Consider the following 19,605-nt stretch of genomic DNA (forward strand, 5'->3'; position numbering starts at 1 on the left):
TAGTAAATAATGCTGATGGTTTTTCAAATACTGTACCATCCTTGCATCACTGGAATAAATCCCACTTGATCATGATAAATGATCTTTTTAATGTATTTTTGAATTCAGTTTGCAAATATTTTGAGGATTTTTCCATCTATGTTCATCAGGGATATTGGTCTGTAATTTTCTTTTTTTATGGTGTCTGTCTGGTTTTGGTATTAAACTAATAAGGCCTCAAAGAATGAGTTTGCTAGTATTCCCTCCTCATCTATTTTTTGGGAAACTTTAAGGAGAATGGGTATTATGCCTTCTCTCAATGTCTGATAAAATTCAGTAGTGAAATCATCTGGCCTAGGGATTTTGTTCTTATGTAGTTTTTTGATTACCAATTCAATTTCATTGCTGGTAATTGGTCTCTTCAGATTTTCTGTTTCTTCCCTGGTCAGTCTTGTAAGGTTGTATTTTTCTAGAAAAAAATGTCCACTTCTAGTTTATCCAATTTGCTATCATATAATTTTTCATAGTATACTCTAGCAATTCTTTATTTCAGTGGTGTCTGTAGTGACTTTTCCTTTTTCAGTTCTGATTGTTTATATGTGTTCTCTCTATTTTTTTCCTTGATAAGTCTGGCTAGGGGTTCATCTATTTGGTTGATTTTCTTGAAGTACCAGCTCCTGGTTTCATTGATTCTTTCTGTTATTTTATTCTTCTCAATTTTATTTCTCTCTGCTCTGATCTTTATTACGTCCCCCCTTCTACTGACTTTGGGCCCTATTAGTTCTTCTTTTTATAGTTTCATTAATTGTGAGTTTAAACTGTTAATTTGGGATTGTTCTTCTTTTTTGAGGCAAGCCTGTATTGCAGTAAACTTTCCTTTTAGAACTGTCTTCACTGCATCCCACAGATTTTGGCGTGTTGAGTTGTTTTCATTTGTCTCCATATATTGCTTGATCTCTGATTTTATTTGGTCATTGATCCATTGATTATTTAAGAGCATGTTGATAAGCCTCCGTGTGTTTGTGGGCTTTTTTGTTTTCTTTGCATAATTTATTTTTAGTTTCATACCTTTGGGGTCTGAGAAGCTGGTTGATACAGTTTCAACCCTTCTGAATTTAAAGACTCTTTTTGTGGCCTAGTATGTCATCTACTCTGTAAAATGTTCCATGTGCTCTTGGGAAGAATGTATATCCTGATGCTTCTGGGTGGAGTGTTCCATAGATGTCTTTTAGATCCATCTCTCCTAATGTGTTTGTTGTTCAGTGTGTCTGTCTCCTTACTTATTTTTGTCTGGTTGATCTGTCTTTGGAGTGAATGGTGTGTTGAAGTCTCCTAAAATGAATGCATTGCATTCTATTTACCCCTTTAATTCCGTTATTATTTGTTTCACATATTTAGTTGCTCTTATATATTGGTTGCCTATGTATTTATAATGGATATATGCTCCTATTGGTCTGACCTCTTTATCATTATATAATGTGCTTCTTTGTCTATTGTTCTTTTCTTTGTTTTGAAGTCTATTTTGTCTGATATCAGTACTGCATCTCCTGCTTTTTTCTCCCAATGATTTGCATGAAGTATTGCTTTCCATCCCTTCACTTTTAGTCTGTGAGTTTAAAGTGAGTCTCTTGTAGGCAGCATATAGATGGGTCTTATTTTTTTATCCATTCTTTAACTCTGTCTCTTTTGATTGTTACATTCAGTCCATTACATTTAGGCTGATTATTGATAGAAATGTACTTACTGCCATTGCAGGCTTTAGATTCTTTATTACCAAAGTTTCAAGGGCAGCTTCTTTACTACCTGACAGTGTAACTTAACTCGCTTATTATGCTATTTCAAACACAATCTAAAGATTCTTTCTTTTTCTCCCTTCTTTTTCTGCCTCCTCTGCTCTGTGTATACTAGATGTCATATTCTGTATTCTTTGTGTAACCCTTTACCTTCTTTGTGGGTAGCTGACTTAATTTTGCATTTGCTTAGTAATTGCTTGGTCTATTTCCTTTATCCTGTTTTGTATTCTCTGGTGACAGCTATTTAGCCTTAGGAGCACTTCCATCTAGAGAAGTCCCTTTAAAATACACCATATAGATGGTTTGTTTGAGGTAAATTCCCTCAACTTTTGCTTATCTGGAAATTATTTAATCTCTGCTTCAAATTTAAGAGAAAATCTTTCTGGGTAGAGTATTCTTGGTTTGAGGCCCTTCTGTTTCATTGCATTAAATATATCATGCCACTCTCCTCTGACCTGTAAGGTTTCTGCTGAGAAGTCTGATGATAGCCTGATCGGTTTTCCTTTGTATGTGATCTTTTTTCTCTCTCTGGCTGCTTTTAATACTCTGTCTTTGTACCTGATCTTTGCCACTTTAATTATTGTATGTCTTAGTGTGGTCTTCCTTGGGTCCCTTGTGTTGGGAGATCTGTGCACCTCCATGGCCTGAGAGACTATTTCCTTCCCTAGATTGGGGAAATTTTCAGCAGTTATTTCCTCAAAGAGACCTTCTATCCCTTTTTCTCTCTCTTCTTCTTCTAGTACTCCTATAATGTGCATATTGTTCCATTTATATTGGTCACACAGTTCTCTTAATATTCTTTCATTCCTAGAGATCCCTTTTTTCTCTATGCCTTAGCTTCTTTGTATTCCTGTTCTCTACTTTCATTTACCATTTCCTCTACTTCATCTAATCTGCTTTTAAGTTCCTCCATTGTATGTTTCATTCAGACACTATTTTTTCAAAGTTTCAATCTTTTTGTTGAAGTCCTCCCAGAGATGTTGAATGTTTTTCTGTAGCTCCTTGAGCAAATTTATGATTTTTATTTTGAAGTCTTTATCAGAAAGATTTTTTATTTCAGTTTCACTTAGTCCTCCTTCTGGCATCCTTTCCTCAATTTTGCAAAATTTTTTGCTGTTTAATTTTTTTAGTGATTTCTATGGAATATTAACTTCGTGTTGGCAGTACCCTCTCATGCCCAGAAGCTTTATTCTCTGGAGCAACCAAGGACTTGGAACAATGTCATGAGTTGAAGCTGAGTGGCACTTGAGCCTGCTGTGAGGAATGAGCTCTTTCCTGTTTCCCAGCTTAAGCTCCAGCCTCCACTGCCAGGGCCATGGGTCCATACAAGCAGGGAGGAGCCTATGTGCTATGCTCCTCCTCCTTCTGCAGGCTGGGCCAACCTCCAGCTGGCCTGGCATAATAGTGAGGGCAGGAGGTGTGTGGGACTGGTGCCTGCTAGTAAGAAATAGCTGTAGGCTGCATATGTCAGTGGCCTCAAGGCTGCATTGCCAGCCAGGGGAATGGACTGTCTGAAGATCCTGAGAGTTTCCAACTTGCTGGGCACAGTGTGCCAGGATGATGTTTTCCACCTGCCCTTTCTCCTGAGCAGCAAGCTTTGTGTACTCTTTGCCCCTCTAGTGCCCTTCTTGCTGTTGGGATGTCTTTCAAAGTTCCCACATTTCTCTTTTCCCAGGGAATCTGGTTGTGCATACCTGTTATCCACAAGTGGGTGGAATCTCAGTCTCTCTGAGTATTCTGCCTGTCTTTGCTTTCCAACCCCACTAATCTCCAGAACACCCTGTAATGTGGGTTTATGCTCCCAGAGCAGATCTCCAGGAATTGGTGTTTAGCAATCTTGGTTTTCTACTCCCTCCCTGCTCTGTTTTTCTTTCTCACACCTGTAGGCTGGTGTTGGAGGAGTTCTTGTTTCCTGCCAGATAATAACTTTGCTACTTTACCCTTTTCTGTGAAGTCTTCTCTTTTCCCCAGATGTAGGCAGTCTGTTCTGCAGTCTTTGGGTCACTCAGATTTAGTTGTATTTGCTATATTTTCATGCTACTTGTGCTTTTGGGATTAGGTTTCTGTCCCACTTCTCATGCCACCACCATCTTTTTCCCCCTCTAAATTCCATCCTTTTTAAATTAATGCACTAATGCCAGTGCATCAATGTTTTTTTTTGAATAAAGGAAACATTATAAAGTTTATATTGCAGTCTTTCACCTTACAGATTTTACTCAGTTTATACAAATCTTGACATCTTGTATCATAAAGGACATATCCATGAACAAAACATAGAAATGATGAAAACATATTTAAATAAATTGTTAATGTTTCACTTCTTTGGGATAAAACTATGCTGTTTCTTTTTCCTTAGAATAAAAGCTTGAAAACCAAACTCTTGTCAGGAAACAAGCTATGTGGCCTCCATGCAGAAGAGGTGAGTAAAATTTCTCTTTTTCTCACTTTAACATTATTGCCAAATATATATATATATATATTTTTAACCCAGACATCTGATCACATTTCCCTTTAACATAAATGCAACATTGCAATGCAAAATGAAAGCATATTTTAAGCTTTTAAATATTTGTGGATGTTTTAACATTGCATAGACAGAAAAAAAAAGCTATTTAAGGGTTACTTCCTAAAATGATTTTCTGGATTTCTTCTTTAACTGGATTATCAGGATTTCCTTAATAGCAAATACCTGGTAGCCCATAAAATTTTCAATTTTTTTGTTTCTTCTGTGTGATGTCTACAATATTTTGCAATGACAACTGACTGACAGAATAAGAATTCTGGGGTTGACCATAACCCTTAAGAAACAAACATATTCATTTGTTACACTTGATGGGCAGGAAAATTGTCTCATGAAAGTCTTAGGGGAAAAAATGTCATTCTGGCTGATCCAGGTTTAACTAAAATCAGTTCCCTATGCTCCTAATCTCACAAATCAATCTGTATTTTATAATTCCCTATTTAATATTTAAGACATGTAGTTCCAAGTCAGTAATTCTTAGTATGAGATAGTAGATAGAGTTTCACAGTATGTGATTCTTTACACCTCAAAGAGAGGAGACAAGAGTCACTGTGTTAGCTGGATCCTGCTGGAAGCACACTCAAAGATGGGATTTGTTGTACAAGAATTTATTAATGGAAAAGCCTATGAATAATAATGAACAGGCAAGATATTCTTCATACCACAGTGCAGATCTGAAGCCTTTGAAGGGGGAAAGAAAGAGGTTTGAGTAGAACAAGAATGATGGGTTCCACAAGTTAAAAGATACTCCTTTTAACAAACTTTACTTTCACTGTGAACTTCATGAAGTTCATGTGACTTATGATTTCATAATTCCCAGGCACCAAACTTAAAATTACATTTAAAATCATTACAAAGATAAAATATCCAAATCCCACTGATATCTAATGGATTGCCAATGTTTTAATTGACAAAGGCAGAATATTAAAAATAAAATGGAGTACACTACAAATACCACTCTAATCATCATGAAATAAATTATTATTTCACAAAGAAAGGCTATTTTAACATGAAATTCTAGGGAGGAAATATCCCACAGCCTAGCTAATATGCTGCCATGGCCACCTTCTCCTGCCTTGTCTTCTTCACCTTCTTCCTCTTCTTTTTATTATAATAATAGTCATCATCATCCTAATCATCATCGTTATCACAAAATTTAATTTCACTGTGAACTTCATGAAGGTTGTGACTTCTGATTTCATGATTCCCAGGCACCAAACTTAAAATTACATTTAAAATCATTAACGTAGATAAAAGAAAATTACTGACATTACCAATTAGTAATATCTCAATTGAAGATTATCCATCTGCCAATTTTAACTTTTCAAAATGCCACTAACAAGCTAAAAGAAAACTGCCAAAGTGTCGACTAGGTTTCAAATCAGTGTACTTTGCAAAATAGAGATGCACTCACTCAAGATGTGTTTATTCTTAGTTTGCATACTTTTATCGGATCTTCAGATAGGAGTTTGCTTTTGAACTCACTGAAAATTGGAAGGAGACTGCAATATGTAATTCAGAGAAGTGATGAATGTGATGAAAATTTCTACAAATTTATTTTTAAATAACTTTAAGCTCAGGAAATCCTGCTGTTCATTTAAGTGTAGAAAAATACTTTTAGGTTTTTAATTATAGTTTCTGAATGAATCACTGCACTACACAAAAACTGATGTCTTGATAATGAATCCAAGTTATGAAAAAGTTTAAATTACATTCTGTGCTGTCAGTATAAATATGCATGAAAAAACAAACACCCAAAATGATTAAAATGTGTTCTTTTTGACATTTGAAAGAGCATCTATTAAATGAAAGAATAGAAGTGAAGTTGGGCAAATCATGCATACCACATGTAGTAGTAATCTCTTATTCCCTGTTAATATTGGTCAACATTAGTTTGGATAAATATGAGAGCCTCTTTTCCTAAGAGACTGTTATGGCTCAAATGAATCTTGGATGGCAAATTGGGACAGGAGGGAGAAAATGTCAATCAACTGTGAATTTGAAGCTGAGAAAGATAACAGAAATAATCCTTTAATGAAATCAATAGCACAAAATTAAGGATACTCATGAAAACCAGGATATCTCTTGGAGATGAAATTAATTAACAAAGAGAGATACTGTGTGAAATATTATTTTGCACTTGAGAAACTGAACAAAGTTGTAGTAAATCTAAGTCCTGAAATAAAAATATAAATTCAAGGGGCTAAGGACTCAAGTATGAGTTTTCATTAAGAACCAGTACCAACCATATCAATACCCACAATGATGGTGCTTTTTCTTCTTATTCATTATATCGTGCATTTCACTTCCACTAAATACATAAAGGAAAAGAGAATGACTTTTTATGGAAATGGAAAAATAGTAACTAGTTTATAAGAAGCCATGAATCCTTGCTGCCTCTGGTTACACTGTTTAATTGTATAATCCCAAATTGTTAATGTGTAACAAACTCTTCCTTTCTTCCCTTCGCCCCTCTCCCCTCCCTCCCTCTCTCTCTTTCTCATTGCCCTCTTCCTCCCCTCACTTCCACTCTCTTCTATTCTCCTCTTCTTTCCCTCCTTTCTTTCTTGCCATTTCATTTTTTCTTTTTGTTCTCTCTTATGGATTTCCTAATTCAATAGATCGTGTAATGTAATTGACTCGTGACAGGAAAGTCTGTGAAAAAACTGTTTCTAATATTAGAAGCTTTCAGTGGTGTATTCTTCACAACACTTTCAAGATTCTACTCTAATTGATGGTGCTTCCAGCAATGATTTAGTAATTTTAACACCATCTAAGCACAGCCTCCCAATTTGTGAACTCTTCTACTTTGCATAGTTAGAAATGTCCTGAATATAATAGGAAACTGAATCACAGTACAGTTGCAGTTGGTTCAGTGGAAGATTAATGTACACTTAATGTATGCTTGGAAAATTATAATATTTAAAAATATGAGTGTGCTTTACTAATTAAAGAGGGCTTTCATATCCACACAGTTTCCTAGGACACAATAGTTCGATGAGGATCTTGTGTTTCTTATGTACAATGTCCAGCTACTTTTAAAATTGAAGATACAAAACATTCCCATTACCCCCAGACTTCCCTCTTGCTATTTTATAATTTTCCTCACCACCCCCCATTCCAAGTCAACTACTAGTCTGATTTCTGTCCCCATACTTTTGTCATCTCTAGAATATCATATAAATGGTATTATACAAACCATAGCTTCTAGTGACTGGATTGATTCACATAATATGATGCTTTTGAAATCCATCTGCATTACTACATGTTTTGGTACTTAATTCGTTTTTTAAGATTGTTCAACACCATTCTAGAATTCCATTTCAAGGATGTGCCATAATTTCTTTACTATCCTCCATGAATTACTATCCTTAATGGAGACATGGCTGTTTCCATCTTTTGACTATTATGAATAAAGATATTATAAACATTTATGTACATATTATAATTTCTTTTGGGCAAATACCTAGAAAGAATTGTTGCATAATGCAATATGTACATATTTAACTTTATAAGAAACTGCCAAACTGTTTCCCAAAGTTACTGTACTATTTTACATTTCCACTCAACTATTTTACTATTTCTTCAAATATCATTTTTATTTGACTATAATGATTTATTGGATTGGGTTCTCTTTCTTCTGCAAGAGAATCAGAACCTATAATCCTAGATGTAAGAAGATAAATAACAGAGGTCCTTATGTAGAGTGTTTGAAATTGGTTCTGCTCTGTAAAAATGGGAATGCATAATCATAAGCTGTGCTTTACCAGAACATATTTCCATATGGTGACCAAACATGTCTGTTGAGAAAGATTTCTTTGTTATAAGCATTTTTATATTTGTAATGGGCCTTCTAAAAAGTACGTGCTTCTAAAAGGCAAACCCTGTTCATCTCATCATCTCAGCTTTCTGGCTGCTTTCCACATCCCCTGTCCCATTTGCTTTCTGCCTTCCCTTTGGAAATGTGTCAAATTCAAACTTGACTGCCAATTTAAATTCATATTTCATCTTAAAAAACAAGTAAATGAAAAGCAGTGAAAAACTGAGGCATACATATGCATGGATATAGTTAGCATCTAAAACTGGATTGTTGGACATGTCTGGGTGACTGAAATTCTGTGTGTGTTCTTTTGTCTGAGGGAGGCAGGAGGTTTAGGGAGAAGAGCAATAAACTACTTTCTTTCAATATTACCTTTTGAACAATATGCTTCCTTTGAATAGGCTTTTGTTTTCTCTTCCTGGATAGAATTGCTGGATATCTGACTCCCAAATCACAGATTAAGCTTTATTGTTTCACTTTCAAACTAGTTGTGCTCTCTTTTGCTTGGCTACAAGTCATTCCTGCATAGTTTGAAGAATTTTAATCTTCAGATTTGGAAATATAAATGAAATGCAGGCACTAATCCATGCTTCTGTTCTTGCAGTCAAAAAAAATTCAAGCCCAGCTGAAGGAGCTTCGTTATGGGAAGAAGGACTTATTATTTAAGGTGAGCATATTTTTCCCCTCCCCTTCCAACTTGTTGCCCAATATGTAAATTATCTAAAATATTGTTTAATTTAAATTTAATTTCTGGATTTTCACAAAAATCAGAATTGTACTGGACTGCATTGCACATGCTTTCATTTTCTTGCCTACTTTGTCAATAGAGATAAATGCAGATTTGGTTTCCTGGGTACATTCTTAATTAAAGGCAGGCATCATTCCAACATGCTTGAAGTCCCTTTGTAACCTTCAATTACTTTAATTCAACAATGAAGGATATTGTCTTTCAGAATATTTACATTAAGGACAGCATACATTGAGCAAGTTTCCAAAATGAGGTCCACTGGTGGGCCTCATTTATGTTCTATTCTGGGCTTCCAGAGATCCTGCATAAATCTCTTTATTATTAAGTCTTCATATATAATCATTGTTGATTGATTTTGGATATTGATACTTTTTTCTTTTCCAAGTAGAGACCTATATTGCCATGAACTCTGGATGTGGTAGACTGCATAATAGGCCCCCAAAGATATCCCCTTGCTAGTCCCTAGAACCTTTGATGTCATATTTTATGGCAAAGAAGATTTTGATAATGTAATTGAGTAAGGATCTTGAGATGAGAATGTTATCCCAGATTATCCAAGGAGGCTGGGAATATAATCACACAAGTCCTTATGAGAGTGAAAAGAAGGCCTAAGTGTGAAGGTTATGTGACCACAGAAGCTGGAGAAGAAAACACAATGTAAAGTTTCCTCCCCTGTAATCTTCCAGGAAGAAAAGTCCCTGCCAACACCTTGCTTTTAGTCTCATAAAATTCAATTCAGAATTCTGACCTCCAGAACTGTAAGAGAATCCATTTGTGTGGTGTTAAGTCATTTAGTTCCTGGTATTTGTTATAGTAGCACCAGGAAAACTAACACAGATGGATGCTTTTATCTCCCAGGGGAGATAAGAACAGGGGCTATTAGAGGCATTTGCTTTGCCAAATGTAGTAAAGTGGGAGTTTTAGCCTCTTAGAAGTAGGGATAATAATTTGTTTAATAAATAATAAGTGCAATTTTGTGTGTAATATTTCTTTTTAAAAATATCCTTACTGCAATGGTCAGCCTAAGTTATGAATATCAGGTGTAAATGAAAAAGAAATAAATCCCCATTTTATTTAAAAATCCTACAGTTTTTCCAATGTAAACAATGGGAAATGACCTATGTCTCTTCTATAGCACCTTTACTTTTGGCTTAGAATCCTAGGAAGTTGTTCCTATGATGTCAGGCAGTATTTATCAAATACTCATTCAATGTGAGGCTTGAACCTGGGCATATCTTGCCATTTGCTCTTTCATAAATGCTTCCTTCTATGCCTTTGACCTCATCTATAAAAAGATGTTATCCAACACACCATGAAAACTATAAATTAATTTTCATTATTGCTTACTGATCCCTACCTTTCAGCACTTTGCTCATTTTATTTGATAAATAGATAAAAGTATGAAACCTGATGCATTTGCCTGTCTACCTTTTTTTAAAATTAAGGTACCATTGATGTACAATCTTATGAAGGTTTCATATGAGCAATGCTGTGGTTACTACATTCACCCATATTATCAAGTCCCCCTACCATACCCCATTACAGTCACTGTCAATCAGTGTAGCAAGATGCTATAGAGTCATTACTTACCTTCTCTGTGTTCTACTACCTCCCCTGTGCCCCCACTACATTATGTGTAGTAATCATAAAACCCCTTAGTGCCTTTCTTGTTCCATTCCCCCAACACTCCCGCCCACTTTCTCTCTGGTAATCGCTGGTCCCTTCTTGGAGTCTGTGATCTGCTACTGTTTTGTTCCTTCAGTTTTTGCTTTATTGTTATACTCCACAAATGAGTGAAATCATTTGGTACTTGTCTTTCTATGCCTGGCTTATATCATTGATCATAATACCCTCTAGCTCCCTTCCATATTCTTGCAAATGGTAGGATTTGTTTTATTCTTATGGATGCATAATATTCCATTGTTTATATATACCACATCTTCTTAATCCATTCATCTACTAATGGACACTTAGGTTGCTTCCATGTTTTGGCTGTTGTAAATAGTGCTGTGATAAACATAGAGGTGCATAGGAGTGATTCAAGATTATGGCAATGAGAGGTGATACAGACAAACTCCTCCCAAAAAAACATATATTATGAAAATATAGTTAAAACAACTAATCCTAAAAGAGCCACAGGAAAGGCTGAACCAGACTGCATATACCTGGAGAACAGAGCAGACCTCATGAAACAGGGTAGCGTACCATAGCCTTGATCCAGTGGGACCCAAGCCCTTCCCTCACCATAGATCACTGGCGAGAGGAATAGAAACAGAACGGGGAAGGGGTGGAAGCCTAGGACTGCTGAACACTCAGACCTGGAAATCTGCTATGGGAGCACAAACCTACATTGTAGGGTGCTCTGGAGATTAGTGGGGTTAGAAAACTAAGACCAGCAGGATGCTTGGGAAGACTGAGATTCCAACTATTTGTGGAGGACAGGGATCCACATCCAGCTGCTCTGAGACAAAGGAAAGGCCAGCAGTATCAGAGGTTTACTACCAGCAAGAGGGCTGCTGAAGGGGTGGGGTTTGCACAAAGCTTGCTGTGCAGGAGAAGGGATAGGTGGACAGCATTGTCAGGGTGTGCTCTGCTGAGCAGGTTGGGAACTTTGAGGAGCTTCAGGTGCTCCATTCCCCTGGCTGGCTACTCAACTCCCCCACTATGATACTGCAGCCTGCTGCGTATTCCTCCTGGCTTGCCGGCAATAGCTCACAAAGTGGCAGTTCCTGCCCTGGCTTCAGCCCAGCCAGAAGAGGGCCCTGCCTATGGCAGCTACAGATGCAGAGCACAGAGGCTTACACCTGTATGCTGGCCGACTGGTTCTCACAGTGGAGACAGGCACTGCAGCCAGGAATCAGGAAACAACCGTTTCCTCCCCTCAGGCACCAGTGCCACTCCCTGGCAATTCACGACATCACCCCAGGGGCTGAGCAGCTCCAGGCACTAGAGTTCTGGGTAGTAAGGGCATCAGACATTAAATGTAAAGGAACCTGGTTCGAACAACAATCTCGCAAACACCAGAAAAAAGGCCAAATGAAACTGAACTCACCAATATTCCTGAAAGAGAGTTCAAAATAAAAATCATAAACATGCTCATAGAGGTACATAAAAATATTCAAGAACTCAGGGATGAATTTAGGATAGAATTTCAATCACTAAGAAATTCCATATCTGAAATTAAACATACAATGGGGGGATTTAAAAGCAGATTAGATGTAGTGGAAGAGATGGTAAGTGGAATAGAAATTAGAGAAGAGGAATATAAAGAAGCTGAGGCACAAAGAGGAAAAAGGACCTCTAAGAATGAAAGAATATTGACAGAACTGTGTGACCAATCCAAACGGAACAATATTCACATTGTAGGAGTACCAGGAAAAGAAGAGAAAGAGAAGGGATAGAAAGTCTTTGAGGAGGTAATTGCTGAAAACTTCCACAATTTGGGGAAGGAGATAGTCTCTCAGGCCATGGAAATGCACAGATCTTCCAACACAAGGGACCCAAAGAAGACAACACCAAGACATATAATAATTAAAATGGCAAAGATCGAGGATAAGGACAGACTTTTAAAAGCAGTGCAAGGGAGAAAAAGGATCACTTACAAAGGAAAACCCATCAGGCTATCATCAGACTTCTAACAGAAAGAAACCTTACAAGCCAGAAGAGAGTGACATGATACACTTAATGCAATGAAACAGAAGGGCCTTGATCCAAGAATACTTTACCCATCAAGGTTATCATTTAAATTTGAAGGAGAGATTAAACAATTTTCAGATAAGCAAAAGCTGAGATAATTAACTCCCACAAACCACCGCTACAATGCATTTTGGAAGGACTGCTTTAGATGGAACTATTCCTAAGGCTAAATAGATGTCACCAGGGGAAATAAAACCACAGCAAAGTGAAACAATTACTAAACATATGCAAAATCATTATCAACTACCCCCAAAGTCAATAAGGGATAAAGGATATGGAATATGATACCTAATATATAAGAATGGAGAAGGAAGAAAGGAGGAAAAAATAAGACTGTTTGATAGTAAGGTAATTACTTTTGAACCTTTGGTAACCACAAATCTAAAGTCTGCAATGGCAATAAGTACATACCTATCGATAATCACCTTAAATGTAAATGGTCTGAATGCCCCAATCAAAAGACATAGAGTCAATGACTGGATAAAAAAAAAGATCCATCTATATGCTGCCTACAAGAGACTCACTTCAAACCAAAACACATACACAGACTGAAAGTAAAAGGATGGAAAAAGATATTTAATGCAACTAATAGGGAGATAAAAGCAGGAGTTGCAGTACTTGTATCAGACAAAATAGACTTCAAAACAAAAAAAAGTAACAAGAGACAATGAAGGACATTACATAATGATAAAGGGGTCAATCCAACAAGAGGATGTAACTATTATAAATATCTATGTACCCAACACTGAATCACCTATATATGTGAAACAAAAAGTAACAGAATGAAAGGAGGAAATAGAATGCAATCCATTCATTTTGGAAGACTTCAACACACCACTCACTCCAAAGGACAGATCAACCATATAGAAAATAAGTAGAGACAGAAGCACTGAATAACATATTAAAACAGATGGACAAAATAGACATCTACAAAATACTCCATCCAAAAGCAACAGGATACACATTCTCCTCAAGTGCACAATGAACATTTTTAAGAATATATCATATACTAGGACACAAAAAGAACCTCACTAAATTCAAAAAGATTGAAATTGTACCAGCCAGCTTCTCAGACTACAAAGGTATGAAACTAGAAATAAATTGCACAAAGGAAATGAAGAAGCCCACAAACACATGGAGGCTTAATAACATGCTCCTAAATAATCAATGGATCAGTGACCAAATAAAAACAGAAATCAAGCAATATGTGGAGACAAATAAGAGTAAGTGAACACTGCAAAATCTGTGGGATGCAGCAAAGGCAGTGCTCAAAGGGAAGTATATTGCCATACAGGCCTACCTCAAGAAAGAAGAACAATCCCAAATGGACAGTTTAAACTCACAATTAATGAAACTAGAAAAGGAAGGACAAATGAGGCCCAAAATCAGTAGAAGGAGGGACATAGTAAAGATTAAAGCAGAAATAAATAAAATCGAGAATAAAATAATAGAAAGAACCAATGAAAGCAGGAGCTGGTTATTCAAGAAAATAAACAAAATAAACCTCTATCCAGATGTATCAATGAAAAAAAGAGAGTCTACACCCATAAATGAAATCAGAAACGAAAAAGGAAAAATTATTACTGACACCACAGAAATACAAAGAATTGTGAGAGAATACTATGAAAACGTATATGGTAACAAATTGGATAACCTAGAAGAAATAGATGACTTTCTAGGAAAATACAACCTTCCAAGGCTGACCCAGGAGGAAATAGAAAATGTGAATAGACCAATTACCAGCAAGGAAATTGAATTGGTAATCACAAAATTACCTCAAAACAAAACTCCAAGACCATATGGTTTCACAACTGAATGTTATCAAACATTTAGTAAAGACCTAATAGCCATCCTTAAAGTTTTGCAAAACTTAGAAATGAAATAGTAGAATCCCAAAGTCATTCTATGAGACCAGTGTCACTCTATTACCAAAACTAGGCAAAGATACAACAAAAAAAGAAAATTACAAACCAATATCCCTGATAAACATAAATGCAAAAATAATGAACAAACTATTAGCAAACTGAATTAAAAAATACATCCATAAGATCAGGCATCATGATCAAGTAGGATTTATTCCAGGGATGTAAGGATGGTAGAACATTCGGAAATCCATCAACATCATCCACCACATCAACAAAAGGACAAAAACCACATGATCTTCTCCATAGATGCCAAAAAAGCATTTGACAAAAGACAACATCCATTCATGATAAAACCTCTCAACAAAGTGGGTATAGAGGGCAAGTACCTCAACATAAAAAAGGCCATATGTGACAAAATCACAGCCAGCATTATACTTAACAGCGAGAAGCTGAGAGCTTTTCCTTGAAGATCAGGAACAAGACAAGGATGCCCATACTCCCCACTTTTATTTGGCATAGTTCTGGAGGTCCTAGCCACAGCAATCAGACAACACAAAGAAAAGGCATCTAGATTGGCAAGGAATAAGTTAAATTGTCCCTGTTTGCAGATGACATGATATTGTACATAAAAACCCCTGAAGAATTAACTCCAAAACTTCTAGATCTAATATCTGAATTCAGCAAATTTGCAGGATACAAAATTAATACACAGAAATCTGTTGCATTCCTTTACACTGATGATGAACTAGCAGAAAGAGAAATGAAAACAATTCCAATAACAACTGCATCGAAAAGAAAAAAATACCTAGGAATAAACCTAACCAAGGCGGTGAAAGGCCTAGACTCTGGAATCTATAAGACACTCTTAAGAGAAAATAAAGAAGATACCAATAAACAGAAACACTTCCCATGCTCATGGATAGGATTAATATTGTCAAAATGGCCATCATGCCTAAAGCAACCTACAAATTCAATGCAATCCCTATCAAAATACCAACAGTATTCTTCAACAAACTAGAGTAAATAGTTCTAAAATAATATGGAACCACAGAAGACCCCGGATAGCCAAAGCAATCCTGAGAAGGAAGAATAAAGTTGGGTGGATTACACTCTGTAACTTCTAGCTCTACTACAAAGCCACAGTAATCAAGAAAATTTGGTACTGGCACAAGAACAGACCCATAGACCAATGGAACAGACTAGAGAGCCCAGATATAAACCTAAGCACATATGGTCAATTAATGTACTATAAAGGAGCCATGGATATACATTCTGGAAATGACAGCCTCTTCAACAACTGCTGTGGCAAAAATGGACAGCTCCATGTAAGAGAATGAAACTAGATTACTGTCTTAATCTATACACAAAGGTAAATTCAAAGTGGATCAAAGATCTGAATGTAAGTCATAAAACCATAAAACTCTTAGAAGAAAACATAGGCCAAAATATTTTAAATATAAACATGAGCAACTTTTTTCTGAATGCATCTCCTTGGGCAAGGGAAATAAAAACTAAACAAATAGACTACATCATGCTAAAGAGCTTCTGTACATCAAAGGACACCATCAGCAGAACAAAAATGCATCCTACAGTATGGGAAAATATGTTTGTAAATGATATATCTGACAAGGGGTTAACATCCAAAATATGTAAAGAACTCACACAGCTCAACACCCAAAAAGCAAATAACCCTATTAAAAATGGGCAGAGGATCTGAAGAGACACTTCTCCAAAGAAGAAATTCGGATGACCAATAGTCACATGAAAAGATGCTCCACATCACTAATTATCGGGAAAATGCAAATTAAAACCGCAATGAGATATCACTTCACACCAGTTAGGATGGCCAACATAGAAAAGACTAGGAACAACAAATACTGGCAAGGATGTGAAGAAAGGGGAACTCTCCTAAACTGCGGGTGGGTATTTAAACTAGTTCAACCATTGTGGAAAACAGTATGGTAGTTCCTCAAAAAACTAAATATAAAAATACAATTTGACCCAAGAATTTCACTCCTGGGAATTTACCCTTAGAAAACAGGATCCCAGATTCAAAAAGACATATGCAGCCCTATGTTTATCACAGCACTATTTACAATAGCCAAGAAATGGAAGCAACCTAAGTGTCCATCAATATGTGAATGGATAAAGAAGAGGTAGTACATATACACAATGGAATCCTATTCAGCCATAAGAAGAAGATAAATCCTATCATTTACAACAATATGAATGGAGCTAAAGAGTATTATGCTCAGTGAAATAAGCCAAGTGAAGAAAGACAAGTACCAAATGATTTCACTCATCTCTGGAGCACAAGAACAAAGGAAAAACTGAAGGAAGAAAACAACTCAGACTCACAGAACCCAAGAACCTACAGAACAGTTGACAAAGGGAAAGCCTCTGGGTGTGGGGGTTGCCTGGAAAGGGAGGGGAAGGGGAATAAGGGTCATTACGATTAGCAAAGATCATGGGGGTGGACACGGGAGACATTATAGCACAGAGAAGACAATAGTGACTCTATAGCATCTTTCTGTGCTGATGGACAGTGACTATAATGGGGTATGTGCTGGGGACTTGATAATGGGGGGAACCTAATAACCACAATGTTGCTCATGTGATTGTATATTGATGATACCAAAATAAAATAAAATAATGAGATAGATCCTGAGTGTCAGTTTACTTTAAAATGCACCAGAACTGGATTAATGGATGGATAGAGGAGTAGATAAATGGATAGGAATGTGGTCAAGAATATGAAGGTCATGGTCATCAGCTGTTCACTGTAACATTTTTCATCTTCATAGGGGAATAAAAAGCAGAAAATAGGTGCCTATAACATAACTGTTGAATCACTGTGTGAATAAGTAACTTGAATACAAAATATTTAGACAACAGGAACTTGTCATATTTTAAGAGGGGAAAAGAATTACTAGACTGAGAGAGGATTAAGATTCCAATTTTTTAGATATTCCAATTATTAGAATAATTAGAATAATTCCAATTATTAGAGAAAAGTTCCAAAATGTGTGATGGTGTGTATGTAAATAAACATGTATGGAAAAATTAGACTGAAATTGTACAACAAAATATTAACAGCAGCTAGTTTGGGGGATGAAAGTATGAATTACTTTTATTTTGGAGACTTTCTGTACTTTTTCTGTTGTGTCATTAAACACGTATTCTTTATATGATCCAAAATAGCAATAAAAGTTACATGAAATTGTTATAGCAGGTTATTTAATAGCTTTATTTTTTTATTGTGGTGAAATATACATAACACAAAATTTGCTGTTTTAGCAATTTTGAAGTGTACAATTCAGTGGCATGAAGTACATTCAAGCTTCTGTGCAACCATCACCACCCTCAGCTCCAGACCTTTTTCATCATCCCAAACTGAAACTCTATGTTTCCCTGTTCTCTCATTCTCCAGCCCCTGGCAGCTACCTTTCTTTTTCTGTCCCTGTGAATTTGACTACTCCAGTTAACGTATATAAATGGAATTATAAAATAATAATTTAAAAAAAAGAAAAACATTGAGATTTTTGAATCTCGGATCATGTTTTCTTTGCATAAATTCCTACAAGTGGAATTACTGGATCAAATGATATTTCTACTTTTAGTTTTTTGAGGAGGCTCTATATTGCTTTCCACAATCGTTGAACTAATTGACATTCCCACCAGCAGTTTAAGAGGGTTCGTCTTTCTCCACATCCTTGCCAGCATTTGTTGTTCCTTGTCTTTTCGATGTTGGCCATCTTAATTGGTGTGAGGTGATATCTCATTCTGGTTTTAATTTGCATTACCCTGATGATTAGTGATGTGGAGCATCTTTTCATATGCCTGTTTGGCATCTGAATTTCTTCTTTGGAGAAGTGGCTTTTCAGATCCTCTGCCCATTTTTTAATTGCGTTAGTTGCTTTTTGGGTGTGGAGGCATGTCAGTTCTTTTTATATTTTGAATGTTAACCCCTTATCAGATATTACATTTATGAATATATTCTTCCATAAAATAGGATGCCTTTTTGTTCTGCTGATGGTGTCCTTTGCTGTACAGAAGCTTTTTAGTTTTCTGTAGTCCCATTTGTTAATTGTTGCTTTTGTTTCCCTTGCCCGAGGATATGTGTTCAGGAAAAAGTTGCTCATGTTTATATTCAAGAGATTTTTGCCTATATTTTCTTCTAAGAGTTTTATGGATTCATGACTTCCATTCAGGTCTCTGATCGGTTTTGAGTTTACTTTTGTGTATAGGGTTAGACAATGATTCAGTTTCATTCTCTTGCATGTAGCAGTTCATTTTTGCCACACCAGTTGTTGAAGAGGCTGTCATTTCCCCAATGTATATCCATGGCTCCTTTACCATATATTAATTGACAATATATGTGTGGGTATATATCCGGGCTCTCTATTGTGTTCCATTGATCTATGGGTCTTTTCTTGTGCCAGTACCAAATTGTCTTGATTACTGTGGCTTTGTAGTAGAGCTTGAAGTTGGGAAGCTAGATCCTCCCAGCTTTATCCTTTCTTCTCAGGATTGCTTTGGCTATTCAGGGTCTTCTGTGGTTCCATATTAATTTTAGGACTATTTGTGCTAGTTTGTTGAAAAATGCTGTCAGTATTTTCATAGGCATTTAAAAGAATCTGTAGATTGCTTTAGGCAGGATGAACATTTTGACAATATTAATTCTTCCTGTCCATGAATAGAGGTGAATTTCCATTTATTGGTGTCTTCTTTAATTTCTCTCATTAGTGTCTTATAGATTTAAGGTATAAGTATTTCACCTCTTTGGTTAGGTTTATTCCTAAGTATTTTATTCTATTAGATGCAATGTAAATGGAATTATTTTCCTGATTTCTCTTTTGCTAGTTCATCATTAGTATATAGGAGTGCAACAGATTTCAGTGTATTAATTTTGTATCCTGTAACTTTGAAGAATTCAATTACTAGTTCTAGTTATTTTGGAATGGACTCTTTATGGTTTTTATGTACAATATCATGTCATCTGCAAACAGTGACAGTTTAACTTCTTTGTTACCCACTGGATGCCTTTTATTTCTTTGTGCTGGTTGATTGCCATGGGTAGGAACTCCAGTACTATGTTGAATAAAAGTGGGGAGTGTGAGCATCCTTGTTTCATTCCTGATCTTAGAGGAAAAGCTTCCTGCTTTTTGCTCTTAAGTATGATG

At 36.1% G+C, this 19,605-nt stretch overlaps 1 protein-coding gene across 3 annotated transcripts in view; it reads left to right on the forward strand.

The window, feature by feature from the left end:
• Positions 1-19,605, forward strand: part of LUZP2 (leucine zipper protein 2) — a 493,734-nt gene that overhangs the window by 353,197 nt on the left and 120,932 nt on the right. For all 3 annotated transcript variants that reach the window (XM_057507481.1, XM_036932720.2, XM_036932721.2), the window contains 2 exons: positions 4,129-4,191; positions 8,718-8,780. In XM_057507481.1, the coding sequence (XP_057363464.1) occupies positions 4,129-4,191; positions 8,718-8,780 (126 nt within the window). The remainder of the gene's footprint in view (positions 1-4,128; positions 4,192-8,717; positions 8,781-19,605) is intronic.

Source organism: Manis pentadactyla, chromosome 9 (assembly GCF_030020395.1).
Source record: "Manis pentadactyla isolate mManPen7 chromosome 9, mManPen7.hap1, whole genome shotgun sequence".
Classification (NCBI taxonomy): domain Eukaryota; kingdom Metazoa; phylum Chordata; class Mammalia; order Pholidota; family Manidae; genus Manis; species Manis pentadactyla.